This window comes from Labrus bergylta, chromosome 3 (assembly GCF_963930695.1).
Source record: "Labrus bergylta chromosome 3, fLabBer1.1, whole genome shotgun sequence".
Taxonomy (NCBI): domain Eukaryota; kingdom Metazoa; phylum Chordata; class Actinopteri; order Labriformes; family Labridae; genus Labrus; species Labrus bergylta.
The window spans coordinates 15,091,501-15,108,874 of NC_089197.1; the positions used below are offsets into that span (position 1 = coordinate 15,091,501).

Sequence of the window (17,374 nt, forward strand, 5' to 3'; positions counted from 1 at the left end):
AATTTAGCACTTGACTTTTTTTTTTTTTTTTAAGAGACAGCACACTTAACAGTTTCTTCTTCCTCTCCCCCTCTGCTCTGTTTGTCTCCAGGTGTGGAAGTTAGCTGGACACGGGCTCATGCACTCTTTTAGCACCGAGCATGCCAAGCAGTCCATCTTCCGCAATATTGGCGCGGGTGTGATGCAGGTGGAGACGCGACCCGGTAACCGCATCTTCACCTGCGGAGCAGACGGCACCCTGAAGATGAGGGTCCTCCCAGACCGCTACAACATCCCAAGCAGCTTGGTCGACATTCTGTAACGCCTACTTCCACTTCTGAGCGTCCAAAGAAAGAGACGGAAAGAAAACACATAAAATGCTTATGTAACACTCGCTAGGCATTTATAGTTTAACTGAAGGGGGAAGAGTTAGTCAAAAGATCGCCACTCTTTGGGCGTCTTTCAGAGTGTGCAGTGTTAGCGGGTTTACTGTTGACGTAAATCATATCAAGAATGAAAAAACAGAGCTGCAAATCTTTTTTGTCCCAAAGGCTGAAAGCGAAGTTACAAGCAAAAGGTATCATACTTGATTTTAAAGCTAGATTTATTGTCATTTTATTGAAGAATCTCTACTCTTAGAGTGTGTCCATAGGGAAGCTATGCATGTCCTGTTCTCGTTCCGCGGTGCAATCACAGGTCTATTGATAGTGCTCTGTAAAAGTGCTCAAGCAAAAATTTTAAAAAGTGTGTAACTGTCGTCATTTTGTGCCCACTGCAGAAATCTCTTAGCATCTACTGTAACCAGCACTGTGGTTTGTTCTTAAGTCAGTGGTTTCCGGTGTGAATCGAAGTTGTTGGAATCTGCATTTTGTTTCAATGGTTTTGCCCCGACCCCTGCCTTTTTGCCCGGCTTTTCTCAGCCCCTATGGAAGAGTTGATGGTGCATTGCTCCTGTAGTGAAACCCCTCCCAACCCCCCTCTCACTGGCTGCCCGTCACTCACTCCAGCCTCTCCTGGTTTGGGCTCGACCCAGCCCGGTTCTGGTCCTTGGAGTGCGTGCTCACTCTGCTGTGTCTGCCATCCGTATGCCTGCCCTCAAATGCCTGTTTGTGCGGCAGACTCACTGCTAGAACATTCCTGTTTGGAAGATGACGTGTTTTATTCCTGTGGCTGTGATTTCAATGTTTCCATCTGTCTGGTCCGAACCCGAACACCCACCCACCCACCCAGAGCAGAAACACAAAGGTTCACTTCTGGTTTTGCACAAGATACCCTTGAATTTGTGTTATTTTTTTAAATTGATTTTATTATTCTTTTGATTTCTATGTTTGTGTTTGTTTGGTTGACCATTCCTTTGTAAAACTATTTAACGTATTGCCTTTTATTTTTAGGAATGTAAGGGGTTTTACTGTATCTGATTGGGAGATGTGCAACACAGTCTACTGTATGTACGTGTGTGTTACCTCGCTAGTCGTTTTTACTGTTTCATCCATAAGGAATAGATAATTGCACTCAAATTCTGGAGACACTAAAAGTTTATTTCAAATAAATAGGATATGGAAGAAGAAACTGTTCTATACAAATGAATGTCTGGCTTTATTTGGCCTAGTAGTAAAACGTTTGAAATAGTTTTAATATATAAATTATATAAATATATATATATATATATGAAATACCACAACAGCTTGTACAAACATGAAAGCGTTTCTTTATTTTTTGGTTTGTATCATACCAGCTGGATTAGTTGTAACTTTTGTTAGGTGTATGTATGGTATTTATTAAAGAGATTTGTGTTTCTCTCCCTCTTTCTGCCCACTATGTGTATTGTATGTAACTTAAGTGTTTTACCGATGGTCCTACTGGTGTCTGGTGCGTATGTGTGTGTGCATGTAATAATGCAAAAGAAGCCAATATCATGGGTAGACGCTTCCTTGGGCACTTGAGCCTGGAGGTGTGTGAGAGAACAGGTCATGGTCAGAGTTTTACCTTTGTAAAGTGAATAAATTCTTTTTATTTCATCAGCTGGATTTGGCACTGTTGTTTTTTTTTTTCTTTTCTGTCAGGAAGACGGAGCAACAAAGGGACCGTGCTGCTGCATTAAAAAGTCAGGTGGACACTCTATATGTACAAAATAATTAGGAGGGCAACATGTTCATCGATATAAAAAAATACATAAACAAAATGTCATGCAAATACACTTGATAATGTAAAAACTTTGAACTCAGTAGAAATTCAAATCAATTTGATAGAAAATTATAAGAAGTTTAAACACGGTTAGAAACTCTGAAATCTTCCATGAACATAGCAAATAGAATATACATACAGCAAACTTATTTTTGACTAGATATGAGAATTATTGGAGAGAGAAAAAGACTAAATAGTGAATTCAACAAGAGAATACACTGAAACTGAACAATCTGAAGGATGGTATAGATGAGACTTTCTCCTGAAACCCTAAAAATGAACCATTTTCCTAAGAGACACTCGACTCTGTCATGTCTGCATATTTGACTGTATCTCGTGTTATTGTAGTATTTTACTCATCAGAGATAAAGTGGACCACATACAGCCTGACGTGGCCGTTGTCCCACACGTACAGGTGTCTGTCCTTCGGGCTGTAGGAGAGCATGGCCAGCACTCCGACCGGAGGCCTCAGGTCAAAGGTCATATTCACCGGCTTCCCCTTCAGCAGGTCAAACGCGAAAGTGATTCTGGTGTCTTTGGTATCAGTGACGTACAGGACACCGCAGGCAATGAAGGCGTTGCCCGCTTTGGTGCGGGGGTAGGTGGTGTTCATGTAAGACGTGACAGAGAAGGTCTTTTGGTCCAGCTGGGCCACCATGATGCTCTCGTCCAGGCTGGAGGCGAAAATCAGCCACAAGCCGTTCTCATCTGCTGCCAGTTTGAAGTACGTTTTGGAGTTGTGGAGCAGGTAGGCCAGGCTGTGGTGCAGAGCGTTTTCTATAGTCAAGGTGTGGAGCTTCTTAGTGTGAAAGTCGAACCTGAGAAGAAAGAAGCAAAGACGCACCATTAACCAAAAGGAACAGAACAAATAGAAAACATAGCAATCAAATGTCTTTCTTCATACCTGCCAATGCTGGAGGTGCCAGCGATGTGATAATAGAAGGAGCCGTTGTGAACAGTGTGGCCGCAGCCTTGGTAAAACTTCCTCAAATCTACAACATTGCTGCTGCCGTTCTGGAAAGAGCCAATGCTCTGATACTCCTTCACCACACGACCTGAAGAAGAACAAGCAACAGGACAAGTATTATGGCGTACTGTCCAAAAGGTATGTAGAGATGTTGTGTTTTTTGGATTGTTTTATGGCCATTTTTACTTCTCGCTGAAGAGAGAGAGAGAGGAAACATTGGGAGAGAGAGTGGGAGATACAGCCTCTGTATATGGGCCCATGTTCTGAACTCTTAACAATTCAGATATAGTCAATATTTGAAACACGACATTGCACATTAAAAGCCTTGACACAAAGATTCATACAGTATACATTCAATCATTATCAACCTACCAGAGAAGTGTTCTGCCACCCATATTCTCTCATCGTTCAGTCGAGCCGTGTCCTTCATCCATGTCCCAAACGTGCTCTCCATCTTTGCCACATTCCTGGGGTTGATCAGAGACTTGATCAGGCAGTCTGGAGGGGAAACAACGTGACAACAAGCTTTATGTTTACATCTTTACAACAACACAAATATTGATTATGAAGGCAAACTTGACGGGGAAACACACCATTCTTTTTAGAAGGCTTCTCGTGCATTTTCAAAGCCTCTTTAACAGGTGAGGTGTCGTCGTTAGGAACTGCGTGTAAAAGTCCTGTTGGAAATAATCACAGTTTTTATTATTCAGCACTCTACTCTATTATTCAGCGCTCACACATCGTGTAGACTTAAATAAGTGCATGGTGTCCCTTTTCTCCAGCTTTAAGTCTCACTATCTTCCCCAACATGGGGAGTTTTTTTTTTTCTGGACTTCTGACTTCTAATTTAAAAAAGACCTCATAGTGCTCAGAATAATTTCGATTTAAACGTCCCATGACAACTGGTCTAACTCTGTCTGCAAAGAAAGATCAAGTTATATGACTGAACTCTCCAAAACAAACTCTTTGGGTTGACACTTATTTATTTCAAAGTCAAGAGTAGACTTTAATTTTCAGGGGTAAAATGCATGTGTGCTATAGGCGATAGCAGCTGTTTACCCAGAGTCTGAGCAGCCTGAAGGTTGGCTCTCTGGTGCCTGATTCTGGGCGGCCCCTGAGGGCCCGGAGGTCCTGGAGGGCCCATGAGACCTGGAGGACCTGGAGGACCAGGAGGACCTATATGAAGAAGAAAGGACAACATATAAAACCTCTGGATGTTTTCATAAAATCACATTTTATTCTGAAGACTTCCCACATTTGGGCATTCAGGGAGACATCCTTTAAAGTTAGGGTTGTCAAGTAGTACAAGCGATAGCAGTCATGACCGAGATGCTCTACTTGCCCTCAATGATAACGTCATTGGATGGTTGTCCCTTCTCTCCAGGGGGACCAGACTCTCCTGGCTCTCCTCTTTCACCTGGTGGTCCTTTGAAAGAAAATCATGGAAAATATCTCTAAGTCTGCATTCAGTAACTCACAATACTTTGCCCTATTGCTAAAAAAAAAAGCATGAATTACTCCATTGACTTGCTCTGCTGATTCATGCCGTCCACTTAGTAGGAGAACAGAGTGAAGTGGGAGAATAATGGGAGATTTAGCTTCAATTCAAAACCACATGAATAATATTACAACCTCTTCAGCCAAATATGAACTACAGGAAAATCCCATGAATAGAGTCTGATGTCATTGTAAAAAAAAAAAAAGGATGCTTTGTTTGAGTTTGGACCATTTTGAGTTGGTGTCTTTGTGAGCGTGCATGATTTAAAGTGATGTGCATGCTGCATATTTTGGTATTTTACCCCTCAGGTTACACTCAACCCTTTGCCTGTTACATTGTCACAGCAGCCCTGCACTGAAAAGGCCAGCATCGCCTCAAGGTTATATTAAAAAAGGATGGTGAGTAAAATAAGAATAGAGCCTCCTTACCTTTCTTCCCTCTTTTGCCATCAGCCCCGGGCACTCCATTCAGTCCTGGGATGCCATCAGTCCCATTGTATCCGGGATTACCGTCTGCACCAGGCAAACCTACAGTGACACAAATAAGTCTTCATGATTGTGAAACAGTTTCACTCAAGATATGGGTCACTGAACCACAAAAAGGATGTACAGTAGTGCTGGATTTTAAATTTGGACGCAGAGTGAAGGCTTCACTCACCAGGCGGTCCTGGAGGTCCTGCAACAGAAGATTTGAACATGTTAGACGATGATAATTTACTTTTTGGACTTCTTTATGAACTGCATGAATAAGACATACCGGCTATGCAGACTCCCTTGGTGCTGTTGCAAATGTCAATCAACAATTTGATCTGAAGAAGACAAGAAAATCAACATTTCATTAACACAAATGTTTTGGATGTATTTTACTAAAGCAACAGGAACAACAATGTATTGGCTCTAGAGGAAAGAAATTAGCCATGGGCCCCTATTGGCCCCCAGTGACCAGCGCTGGAAGAAGTGTCCAGATTTACCTTATATGTTAATTAATTTAACCTTTAATATAACTTGGAAATCTCTTGGGATTAAAAATGTATTTTCTAGGATTTTATATCTCAAAAAGCAACATCACAAAGTTTAAAAACTATATATTGCAATGTATTAATCCATTACAACAAATAGTTTAAAGTATTACCTGCAAAATGTTTTTATCTACTCATGCAAAAGGATTCTACATTTTATATTAAACGGTTGTTGTTATTTTTGTAACCCTTATCTTCTTGTAGCTGGTCAGGCTTATTCACTGACTTTAAATGCTTTTTGTGACATGCGTCGTATAATATAAACTGATTATGAAAAGTAACTTTAACTGTCATTTAAATGTAAAGTAAGTTTAACATTTTCCTTTTGAATTGTAGTGGAAGTATCACATAAAAAAGAAGCACTTGAGCTACAAATAATATGTGAGAACATATGTACTCACTGGTCTAAAGGTTAGAAAATAAAGCAGCTTTTGCCAGAAGTCCTCTTTTATTTTTGTTTATATTGTGCCGATTGTGCACATAGTATTACCCAAACACATTTTCTGTTATTAATGATAATAAATAATCTGAAACCTGGAACTGTACATGACAGCGTCGACCACACTTATGTGTACAGGCCTTAAGACCACTGCCTGTTTTAACCAGCCTGTAGTCAATTGTTAGCCACTCAGGACCAAATAGTAAACATTTCTAAAGACCTAGTTCAGTCTGACTACATCGGTTAGCCCTCACTCTGTATCCACCAGCTGGTGTTTAATCTCACCGGCACCATGGAGTAGGTCATCATCATCATCATGTCATCCTGCACGTGGGCCTTGTGGTAGCTCTGACTGTGATGGTGCTTATGTTTCACTTCATTCTTCATCTTCTTCTCTGATTCCTCTCCCACCTCCTGGCTGACCTCCTGCTCCAGGACCTCCTCCTGGAGAAGCTCCTGCTGTAGCTCCTTCTCCTTCTCCTTCTCCAGCTCCTCACTCCTCTTATTCCTGGAGAACTGGTACTGGTACTGAGGCTGGTCCCCGACGCTTGCCCTCAACCCTGCTGCTCCTCTGGGGACCTCCTGGATGAACTCCACCACCGAGCTCTGCTGCACCTCCGTCAGCCTCTCCCCTGTCTGCTCCAGCCACGCACGCTGCTGGTTCAGCTGGACTAGGAGCACCAGGAGGCCCACAGAGTTCATCAGAGCCACCACACACGTCCCGTACAGCACCACCCGCTGAGGGAGAGTCATGCTGGGGGTTGGGATCCACATGGTTACCACTTCACCTCCTCGTTTCTGAGGGTCACCCACCAACCCCAGCATTCACAAGGGAATAAAGGTCCAGTTCAGCCGTAGATATAAAAAAAAAAAAAAATGTACAAAAAGAGGCTGATTCACTAAAACCAAACTAATCCAAGAGTAAAGAAGTCCAGTCTAGATGACTTGACAGCTCCAAATAGAGTCCAGTCAGCTTCAAAGTCTGTACTCCAGCTGAGTGGTCTATCTGAGGGCTGACTGGTAAATGCACTGCTTGTTGTGTGGAGAAGTGGTTGTGTGTGTGTTTGTGTGTGTGTGTGTGTGTGTGTGTGTGTGTGTGTGTGTGTGTGTGTGCGTGCACATGCAAACCAGTAATGTAGGAGTGGGCATTACACAATCTACTGGGCTTGTCTGGGAAGAAACCCCCGCCTGTTCAGTCACCTGATTTATATTCAGCACGACCCATTCTACTTTGCCGCCGTGGGCAGACTGACATCACACACACACACACACACACACACACACACACACACACACACACACACACACACACACACACACACACGCAAATATATGATGCACACACAAGAGCACTCACATAAATAAGAAATGAAAGCATGCATAAAATCAGACAGCCTTACAAATCATTTACATTGTTTTACACTTTTTAATAAATCTTGTTTTTATGAAAAAATAAGCAAAGTTGGATTAAAAGAAAAAATGACAACTTCACATTTCATTAACATCAATTCAGTTTCCATCGAGTTGCTTCATGGCCTCTCTCTCCCCCATAGTTTCCTCGCTTACGTCAGTCTTACAGTTTCTATTCACCAAGTGAAATTTTGACCCATTTCAACTACTTTGATTTCGGCCTCTAAAGGGACATTTAAAAAAAATGTAACTTAGCATAAAAACTATCAGCTCCTCGTTTTCCACACATTCTCTATTGATAGAGAGAGGTGCTGCCGTCTCACTTACATGACATACTGGAATACAATTATCATCATGAATGGCCACTTTTAAATTTTTTTTGACATAAATATATATCTCACTGATTTCAATTTTTTTTCCAAGAATATTTTTATTGAGTTTTCAACAATAGTACAAGGAAATAATCATAGTCACACAAAAAAGAGCAGAAGAGAGAAAGAAATAAAAGTGGCAGAATAGCTTTGTTGTGCATATGTTGATTTCAATTTTTTTTAACCTACAACCCTTTTTATAACACTGACATTTGGGTTAATTCGACCATTGTATTATGTTTGTATTGCCTTGTGTAAGTCTTTGGGTGTGATTTTTTAAACATGCTATTTACAGGTTTCTTGAATTCCCACACATCTGTTTTTATTCCTGTCATTATTTGCATGTTTATAAAAAAAATACAGTTAATTGGTCTCTCTGGTGAAATGCATCTTGCCTATCTTGCATGCTCTGCAGCCATGCTATGTCCTATATTACTTCTCTGCATGCACAATAACACTCTCACACACAGGGTGAGTTACCAGCGTGGTATTGTTGTGTGGGTTCCTCCCTGAGGCTGTGGGTCACTCATTGACCGTTAGTCGTTGTACAGCTCGGATTGCTGCAGCAGATGTTCAGATGTGTGTACGAGTAAAGTCTAAAGAGGTCTGAGATCATTCCTTTGTTGTCTCTTATTCACCGTACTCTGGATCCACTGACATGAACTGTTTGGTGAAAATATGTCAACACGCAAAACTCTTAAGGTGTCAAATTGACCTCTGTTTAATTTAGCTTTTTTTGCCAGGTGCAGCTGGAGGGAAAGCAAGATTCTCTTTCTTCTTGATGCATGAGGCTGAGAGGTCCAAGGACAGCCAGATGACTGAAATGGTTTTCCAACAAGTTTCCTCCTCCCATGCATCTCATCTCTGATTCAAAGGACTGGAAATCTTAGGAAAAGATTCTTTCTCTCTTTTTTTTTTTTTTGGCTCCACAATTTGGAATTTCTGAGTATGAAATAAGAGAATACTTCACATTAAAAAAAAGACACCAAAACAAAGATGGAGAATGATTCTCATAGCCTGATTAAAATTAAGGAAAAATAAGGAAAGTCTTAGATTTTCTATTCTTTTTTTAAATGTATGGGAAGCTATAGATGTGTACTGATGGAATACATAATGAAAACTCTCAATGGTGTTTAATTGATGCATTTTGAGGAAAGTGAGGAAACTCTGTCGTACCTCTTCATGTCTGAATTTTGAGATCACTTCTTAAAGGTTTTCCCATCAGGTCACTTAGGATCAAATGTATCGTTTGATCCTCTGCCTTCCAAAACATGTTAACTATTTCTGCTACCAATATACTGAGCAATATCCAAAAGAACAAAAGTATAATTACAGACACCAACGTAGAATTAAAGCGTAAAAACAAGACTCAGTGAATTCTGTTCCGACGTCTTGCATGTTTTGACATTTCACAAATCGTCTTTATCTTTCTGCTATCAATCGGAGACAAAGATGTGGTTGACCACAACACAGAGCTCAGAGACGAGGTTACATTAACGTCTGTTTTCGGGGAGAAACAGTGGGGGGTGGGGGCTGGTGGTCTCTGCTTAATCATGCAGAACAATCTAGGTCTGAGGCATCATACAGGCCAGCGTTATCCGGACAGGGCCTCAGCACACAGTCGGCTGTTTGAGCGACGCACATTCTTGGACTCCAATGTGGGCGTTGGGTGAATTCACAGAGTCCTTTATACAGAAAGAGCGAACGGAACAAAGACAGAGATATGGACACACAGCATGGGCTTTGTCACAGACGCAGAATAACATGAAATACAAAACGTAATAAGTAGTTTAGTGGTACAGGTCAATGAGTTAAAAGTTAACATCAAGTCATTTGTTACGAAGGGCAGGCTTATAAAACTGTACTGTTTATACATTTCACAAGAGTAAACATGAGGACATAAATGTTTTATTCATGAGACCTACTTTGTGATCAAATAATACACGTTAGTATCTTCTGTATCGACTAATAACACAGAATAAGTAAAACAGATACATTTGTAGAGAAAGACAAGATCAAGAAAGTAAATATCTCTGAAAAATCATCATCTTGTGTGCAGGGGGCGTTTCACTCATTTAGACTGTAACGTGGGGAAGGTTGCAGCCGTAACTGGGGAAAAAAAATAAAACTCTGAGTAAATTTAAGTTATTTGTTGTTTAAGAAATGACATTTTCCTTCTAATCACAGACGTGAAAATAGCCTTCAGTGGTGGTCTTGATCGGTCTTGATTTGAAATTCGGAGTCCGCCCAGAAACCGAGGTTGTTTGATCAGAATGAGTGAGATATAAAACATGTTCCAAAGATCATATAATGCTCACTTTCTGTTATCATACCATTCATTACATCTCTGCTCTCCCATCTCTTGGGGTCTCATGCAGGAATGTGACAATTCAAAAATACTGCTAGTTCTCAAACATGATATCAACTGATCATGCAAAAGAAAAGTGAACTTGATCAGACTGTTTGCAGAGCTACAGTGTATTTTATAAGTAAATATATTTTATAGGAGAATTACATTTCACCTTTTGCTTGAATTCACTTCTTTGACAGAAAAAGGAAGGAAAGCTAGTGTATGAATTCGTCTTGAAAAGGCTGAAAATGTAATAAAGTGGGACAGGCCCGGCTGTACACATAAAAACAATAATAACACACATTCTCATGTATTCTCACAGGCTTTTTCTGCTCTTTTGAAGGATTTCCAGACAGATTCTTTTGATGTTCAAAGACCAAGAAACACTAGTTTCCTATCACCGAAATGTCAAACACAACCCGGGATTGTGTACGCTCAAGGACACATGCTGGCACAGATCCAGTGCCTCAAGGTTCAAACTATGTTGTTTACACTTCTCCTCCTATGTTGTGACTTTGCATCACCCTGACCTGACTGGTCACCAGCTCACATCACATATAAAGACAGAGACACGGCTAATGAAGCAGCTTTAATCTCTCAGGGCTGTAAATCTGCCTCCTCATGGATCTGATCGCTGCTTGTGAACGGGCCATGAGTCCTGTTGGTTTGGATGCTGAAGTAGCCGACCTGGTCTACATGTCCCTGAATGTAACTGTAGTGGGATCACATGGCATCTCAATGGCAACCAGAACCCTGATACTGCTTTTCTGTGCGCTGCTTGCAGCCTGGAGCCACACGGACAAGACATCTGTACCAGGTAGGTTCAAATTTCAAGCTTCCTTCTTCATTTTAAACCCAATGAGTATAGTATCTGGTATAGGTTGAAATCTATTGATTGTACTCCAACAGGTCCTTCTTTCTGTCTTGGTTTTGGGCCTTTTCTGTCATACATGAGATTCATTTGGACTGGTATTGGGACAGCGAGTCACTACTACAACAACAAGTATGGAGACATTGTCAGAGTCTGGATCAATGGAGAGGAGACGCTCATACTCAGCAGGTTTGTTTTCTTGGTTAAAATGTATATATTCAATCCTCAAACAGTTCGTTTAGGCTTAAATTGTAAATATTATTTTTTTCATTTTTTGTTCTTTACCACAAGGGCATCAGCTGTTCACCATGTCCTGAAACATAGTCATTATACTTCACGTTTTGGGAGCAAGCAGGGCCTCAGCTGCATTGGCATGAATGAAAGAGGGATCATATTTAACAACAATGTAACCCTGTGGAAGAAAATACGCACCTATTTCACCAAAGGTAACATTTAATCACTCAGTTAGCTTTGCAAACTTTCTGATTTCAGTCGTCTTTCAGTACTTTCAGAAATGCAAAATATTCCACTACCTGCACAAACCTTGATGTTCTGTGTCAGCGCTGACAGGTCCGGGCCTGCAGCAGACCGTGGAGGTTTGCGTCTCATCCACTCAGAGTCACCTGGACGAGCTGGACAGTTTGGATCATGTGGACGTGATCAGTTTGCTGCGCTGCACTGTGGTCGACATCTCCAACCGACTCTTCCTGGATGTTCCTGTGAATGGTGAGCAGGCATGCTTCATCTTAATGGAAGATGAACATTGAGGAGTCTGTGTGAGGATTAAACACATGGCAACTGTTTAACCTCTTTCTGTTTTCATTGTGTGCAGAGAAAGAACTGATGCTGAAAATTCAGAGGTATTTTGACACATGGCAGACTGTGCTCATAAAACCAGACATATACTTCAAGTTTGACTGTATTCACCAGAGGCACAAAACAGCAGCGTGAGTCACTCCAGCTCTCTCTCATTTGTAATGTCATACAAAAGCCCACTTCAAAGGTTTTTTTTTTGTGCAACACAGTGTAATATATTCTTTTACAGCCAGGAGCTACAAGATGCTATAGAGGACCTTGTGGAGCAGAAAAGAAGACAAATGGAACAGGCAGATAAACTGGACATCAACTTCACTGCAGAGCTCATATTCGCTCAGGTAAGATTCAGAATGAGTTTGTTTTCAGCCCTGTCCTCTTCCCTCCTATGATTCGTTTACAGCACTTTCTTTAACCCATTTGTCAGAAATCCTTTTTTGTTAAACCTAATTAACAGAACTGTACGTGTGGGTGTGTTTGTATGTATTTAGAACTATGGCGAGCTGTCTGCAGAGAATGTGAGGCAGTGTGTGTTGGAGATGGTGATCGCAGCACCCGACACGCTGTCCATCAGCCTCTTCTTCATGCTGCTGCTCCTCAAGCAGCATCCAGATGTGGAGCTGCAGCTGCTGCAGGAGATTGACACTGTTGTAGGCAAGTAGCTGCAAGAACCATTGCATTTCATATGTAGGCATATTCAACTATTCATATCTAATTCTATGAACATTGAATAGAAAACATAGTGAGGAATAATAGTGTGATGTGCATCAAAGCAAATCTAAAATTGCTATATCCCAATTTGCCATCTGAGGTACATTACACTTAGCAAACTATGATGTCGTCCATCAGCTGTCCTTTAGTAAATCTTGTGATCCTCAAATATTGTTCAAAGAGTTGAAAAGAAGAATATCTGTAATGAGATCTCGTTCTGTAGGTGAGAGACAGCTTCAGAATGGGGATCTTCAGAAATTGCCGTTGTTAGAGAGCTTCATCAACGAATGCTTACGCTTCCACCCTGTGGTGGACTTCACCATGCGTCGGGCCTTGTCTGATGACATCATAGAAGGCTACAGGGTGCCCAAGGGGACTAATATTATTCTTAACACTGGTCGAATGCACCGCACAGAGTTTTTCATCAGACCAAATGAATTCAGTCTGGAGAACTTTCAGAAAAATGTAAGTAGAAGAACTTAATTTACTGCATTTTTATCTTTCTACAACAGAGAGAGGAAGTAAAGCAAAATAAAAAATAAGTAAAATCGAAATCGAAATTCAGTTTCTTACTATGAGCAATGAGACCTAAAATTTATAACGCACTTGGATTTTTTAGTTGAGGGTTTTTTGTGATTCTTTCTTTAATCTTGAAATTCTCATTGGGTTTTGATGGACGGTGCTTTGATGAAAAATATTATCATCAAATATTTCCATGCAATTATTAGGATTAAATCTGAACTTTAAAAGTGAAACTCATCATAAATAGTAGTAATTTCACATAAGAAAATAAGAGCAGGTACACAGTATTTTGTGTTTTTCTTTTTGTTTGTGAAAGCTTATGTCTTAGACAAAGTTTTTTAGTTGCCATAGTTACCTCACTAACCTGTCCTCTGCCTTGAAATCTTTGTCCTCCTCCAGGCTCCTCGCCGATTCTTCCAGCCATTTGGTTCGGGTCCCCGCGCCTGCGTTGGAAAGCACATCGCCATAGTGATGATGAAATCCATCCTGGTTACGTTGCTCTCTCGGTACTCTGTTTGCCCCCACGAGGGTTTAACCCTGGACTGCCTCCCACAGACCAACAACCTGTCCCAACAGCCTGTGGAGCATCATCAGGAGAGCGAGCAGCTCAGCATGAGGTTCTTACCGAGACAGAGAGGAAGCTGGAAAACTGTCTGAGACCCCAGACCCAAATCGTTCATGAAGTTTGTATCTATACGTGTATATCATTACGTTATTATTATTGTTTTAACACTGTAAAAAGCTGAGTTTCATATTTTGTGATGTAGGCCAATTAAAATTAAAATCCCATAATGCATTGTGTGACATATATTATATATAAAAGCTTATGGTAATTGTACATTTTTGAAAAAAAATTGTGTTGTTTTTCTTCGTGGGGTATTACCTTACTTACTGCCATTATATTTAATATACTTCAAGCACATTAGTGTGTTGGCAATAACTACTTATTGATTAACCCTTCTCTCTTTCTTTAAATTCATGAACATTTTCAGCTTTCATTAAGTTTAATTTAACACTACTTGTTGCAGTATGTTTACTTTAATTATCAGAACATTATTATTTTTATGGCTTACATGCTTTCATTCTTACATTGGATTGTTGTCTACAGGTGGTTTATTGTTTGCCTATAGTATTTTGTTGTTTTGTTGTGTTTATTTATTGTTGTTGTATTTTCTAAATTATGTTACCTTGTTTTTTATTTTGTTCCTTAAATGTATAGTAGGTCCCTCTGATATTGATGTGGCTGTTGGCCTCTCCCAACACGCCTCTAATCTTTGCATTTACTGCAGTTTAATTTCTGCACAAATAAATAAAAGACATGACTTTTGATGAGTATTGTTGAATTAGTGTGCTTCAATGATGAAAACCAACTTTGAGAAGCTGCAGATTAAAGTGGATAAAATAATGTATGTCTGACTATCTTCATTTTCTATTTTTGTATCTGCAAACAATGGCCAGAAGGGGGCAGTGTTACACAAAGATTTGGTGTTCACTGCCAAATTGCTCATTATGTTCAATGACTGCCGCTGGGCAAACAAGAAAATACATTCCAAACACAGATGTCTCAGCTAGTGTTGTCTTTATTCTCCAAACAAAGGGATACATAATGCTGGAAGACAAATAGGGAGCTGCCTACAAACAGGCTTGTGTGTTTTAAAGATAAGACAGACAGGGAGGCATTGAAGAGAAAGCAAAGAGAAAACACATGTTGATAAGTGTTTCAGCTGTGTGGTGCAGTTCCTCCTGAGCTGTCACCCATCAGCTGTCTATAAGTGATGCAACAGTGCGAAACACCTCAAATAAGAGTCTCAGTCTCCATTTTGCTGACACACAGCCACCTGGGAGCTGCTTGTGCTGATTACAGTGAGAGAAAAACACATCCAAGTGCTTGGTACGCTAATCAATATCTCAGTTTCACCATTTCAGTGTGTGTGCACTCTGTCTACGTCTTTCTGGTTATTTATTTTTACTCTATTAAATGTCTTTTTTTAAGATCATGCATACATATGTATCAATTTTGCATTTTTTTTTTCTTGTTTCTGTTTCATATTCTTGGCAGGAAATAACGAATGAATCACTGTATCTCATTAACCCTTAGTTTCATTCCTGTTCTTCTAAATATAAACAATCTGAGATATGTTAAAGAGGCTCTGACTGCACTTAAATATATGTTAAATTCACTCTGAAAACATCCTTTTCACAATAATCTCTGTTGAGTTTTGAAGTCATCGTCGAGAGTTAAAATTAGGGGAGACCGGTGTTTGGTTGTGTTACGGGTTGGATGTCACAGTACTTTCTGCTAAACTATAAGGAACTGTTGTATCGTGATAATATAAAATGTTTGGCTCTGCAATGCTCATTTCTATCTAGGATTTGTTAACGCAAACATAAAACATTATGGTGAGAAGCCATTTTTAATGGGCCGGTGTCATTTTTTATGTAGATGTTGTTTTTGTGTTAAAAGTTTCCAGGTGATTAGTCGTTTCACAATCAAACATTTACTAAAAAAGTGGAAGGTAATAGCTTTAATTTGAGCCAAATTTCAGCTAGCTAGCTTAAGCCATGTGTTGCGCTAGTGTAAAACTTTGTCAAGAGGTCAGGTGGGGATGGTTGTGTCACTCACTTACACAAACATGTTGGACATAATGTGTATCCTACTTTTAAAGCTGTCTATTTTTTCAAATATTTTTGTGTCATCCACCCACCTACACACAAATTTAAATATGTAACATTTTACATGATGATGGCTAGTGAAAATTTGGCGGGGCATCGCGTAGTATTTTAAGTTTAAATAACAGCCTAATTGATCATTCAAAAGCTAAGTTTAGACAGAAGCTTGTGTTAGTATTCAGCCACTTTTTAGCTAAAATTGTTTGTTAATATTAAATGATATAGGAAATGCTTGAACTCTGAGCTTACGGTAATGTTTATTAGCTTGCAGTAATGTTAGCTAGTTTCGTTGAATGCTAATATTAGCTGTTGTTTCTTAGCTGTTGGTAGCTAATGGTTTATTATGTTTTCCTTTGTCATATCAGCCACTGTCAGTCAGGACTTTGACTTTCTGTAATCTTCTCACCTGCTTATCAATCAAAAAGTGATAAATTGATAATATAGGCCTGTCTGTTTCCAAATATAACATGTTTTTAAAGCTAGCCGACAGCAGTACATCTTCATAACAGCATTAAAGATCACCTCGAGCATCTCAATATAATATCTCAATAGAAATAAAGCCTCAATACTAATACTAAAAGTTTCTTGTGTGTCTTTGTGCAATTTTATCCAGTACTTTGCAACATCCCTACGAAATGTGGAAAGCTCCAGTCTACAGGGCAAACACTGAGCTAATGCAATTCCTCTGGCTCCAAAGTGTGGGATATCAGACATCTGCTAAATAGATCTGTGGTCAATTTCACTTCAAGTCTACCACTTGGGACTACGGTGTGTGTCTGTGTGGGTATAGGAAATATTCTTTAAGTAGAATTGAAAGATACTTGTGGTTTCAAACTGTGTAACCTTGTCAGTTTTTGGCAGAGAGGTTGCCCATGTGTCTGTCACTGGGGTGCGGTATTTTCATGCCAGCGTCTTCTGAAGTGACAGTTTTAGCACTTTGAAACACTTGCTAAGGTGGGGCTCCTCAAAGAAAACGTTCATATTTCAAATCTTTAACTCAGAACTGCAGTAAAATTGGACAAGGATGAAACGTTACCACTAAGTTTCAAGGAATCACAACAGCCTGCCTTGCAGAATCTGATGCACTTCTTTGCGAATGCCCAGTCTGGTCTTCCTGTTAAAAAAGTCCATGGTTCTTCATTTGTGGTTTCTGTTAGTCTCATGATATATTTTTTCCTTTTTCATTCCATTTATTGCTACTGCTGCATGACAGATTTACAGAGGCAGGATGCCAGACAGCTTTTAAAATAACTCAGACATCAGAGCCTCGCAGCGGAAACTTTACACTGTCCTGCCTCATGCTCTGATATGACAATCTGATTGATTACATGCTGTCAACCACCCACAAAAAAACACACACATTTTGTTGTGCTAAAATTCTCAAATGCCAGTGGCCGTATTGTCTCTCTGTTTCAGTCCCCTGCTGGATTACCGCTTCATTAAAACAGAGCCTTAGTTGCTATGGAAACATCCAACAGAAAGGGTCAACATGGAAATACACAAATCGCTGCACGTTGTCAACATGAATTTTACCTCCGACAGTCTGATATAACACTTCTGTTCATTTGAAT

The 17,374-nt window shown here is 40.0% G+C and overlaps 3 protein-coding genes across 7 annotated transcripts in view; 2 read left to right on the forward strand and 1 right to left on the reverse strand.

The window, feature by feature from the left end:
- dmxl2 (Dmx-like 2) overlaps positions 1–2,000 on the forward strand; it is a 44,198-nt gene extending 42,198 nt beyond the window's left edge. For all 5 annotated transcript variants that reach the window (XM_029278747.2, XM_029278749.2, XM_029278748.2 and 2 more), the window contains one exon: positions 92–2,000. In XM_029278747.2, the coding sequence (XP_029134580.2) occupies positions 92–301 (210 nt within the window). In that variant the 3' untranslated portion in view covers positions 302–2,000. The remainder of the gene's footprint in view (positions 1–91) is intronic.
- Positions 1,761–7,115, reverse strand: gldn (gliomedin). Its single transcript, XM_065952792.1, has 10 exons — positions 6,371–7,115; positions 5,385–5,436; positions 5,286–5,303; positions 5,057–5,155; positions 4,473–4,556; positions 4,190–4,306; positions 3,724–3,807; positions 3,503–3,628; positions 3,068–3,218; positions 1,761–2,981 (listed from the first exon to the last, which is right to left on the reverse strand). Exons 1-10 carry the CDS (start codon positions 6,908–6,910, stop codon positions 2,516–2,518), a joined length of 1,737 nt encoding a protein of 578 aa, XP_065808864.1. The 5' UTR covers positions 6,911–7,115; the 3' UTR covers positions 1,761–2,515.
- Positions 7,116–10,837: 3,722 nt separating this feature from the next.
- cyp19a1a (cytochrome P450, family 19, subfamily A, polypeptide 1a) lies at positions 10,838–14,583 on the forward strand. The gene is made up of 9 exons (XM_065952793.1): positions 10,838–11,033; positions 11,126–11,276; positions 11,379–11,533; positions 11,649–11,813; positions 11,920–12,034; positions 12,133–12,241; positions 12,392–12,554; positions 12,835–13,076; positions 13,533–14,583. The coding sequence occupies exons 1-9, from the start codon at positions 10,838–10,840 to the stop codon at positions 13,788–13,790; spliced, it is 1,554 nt and encodes a 517-aa protein (XP_065808865.1). The 3' UTR covers positions 13,791–14,583.
- Positions 14,584–17,374: the final 2,791 nt, after the last annotated feature.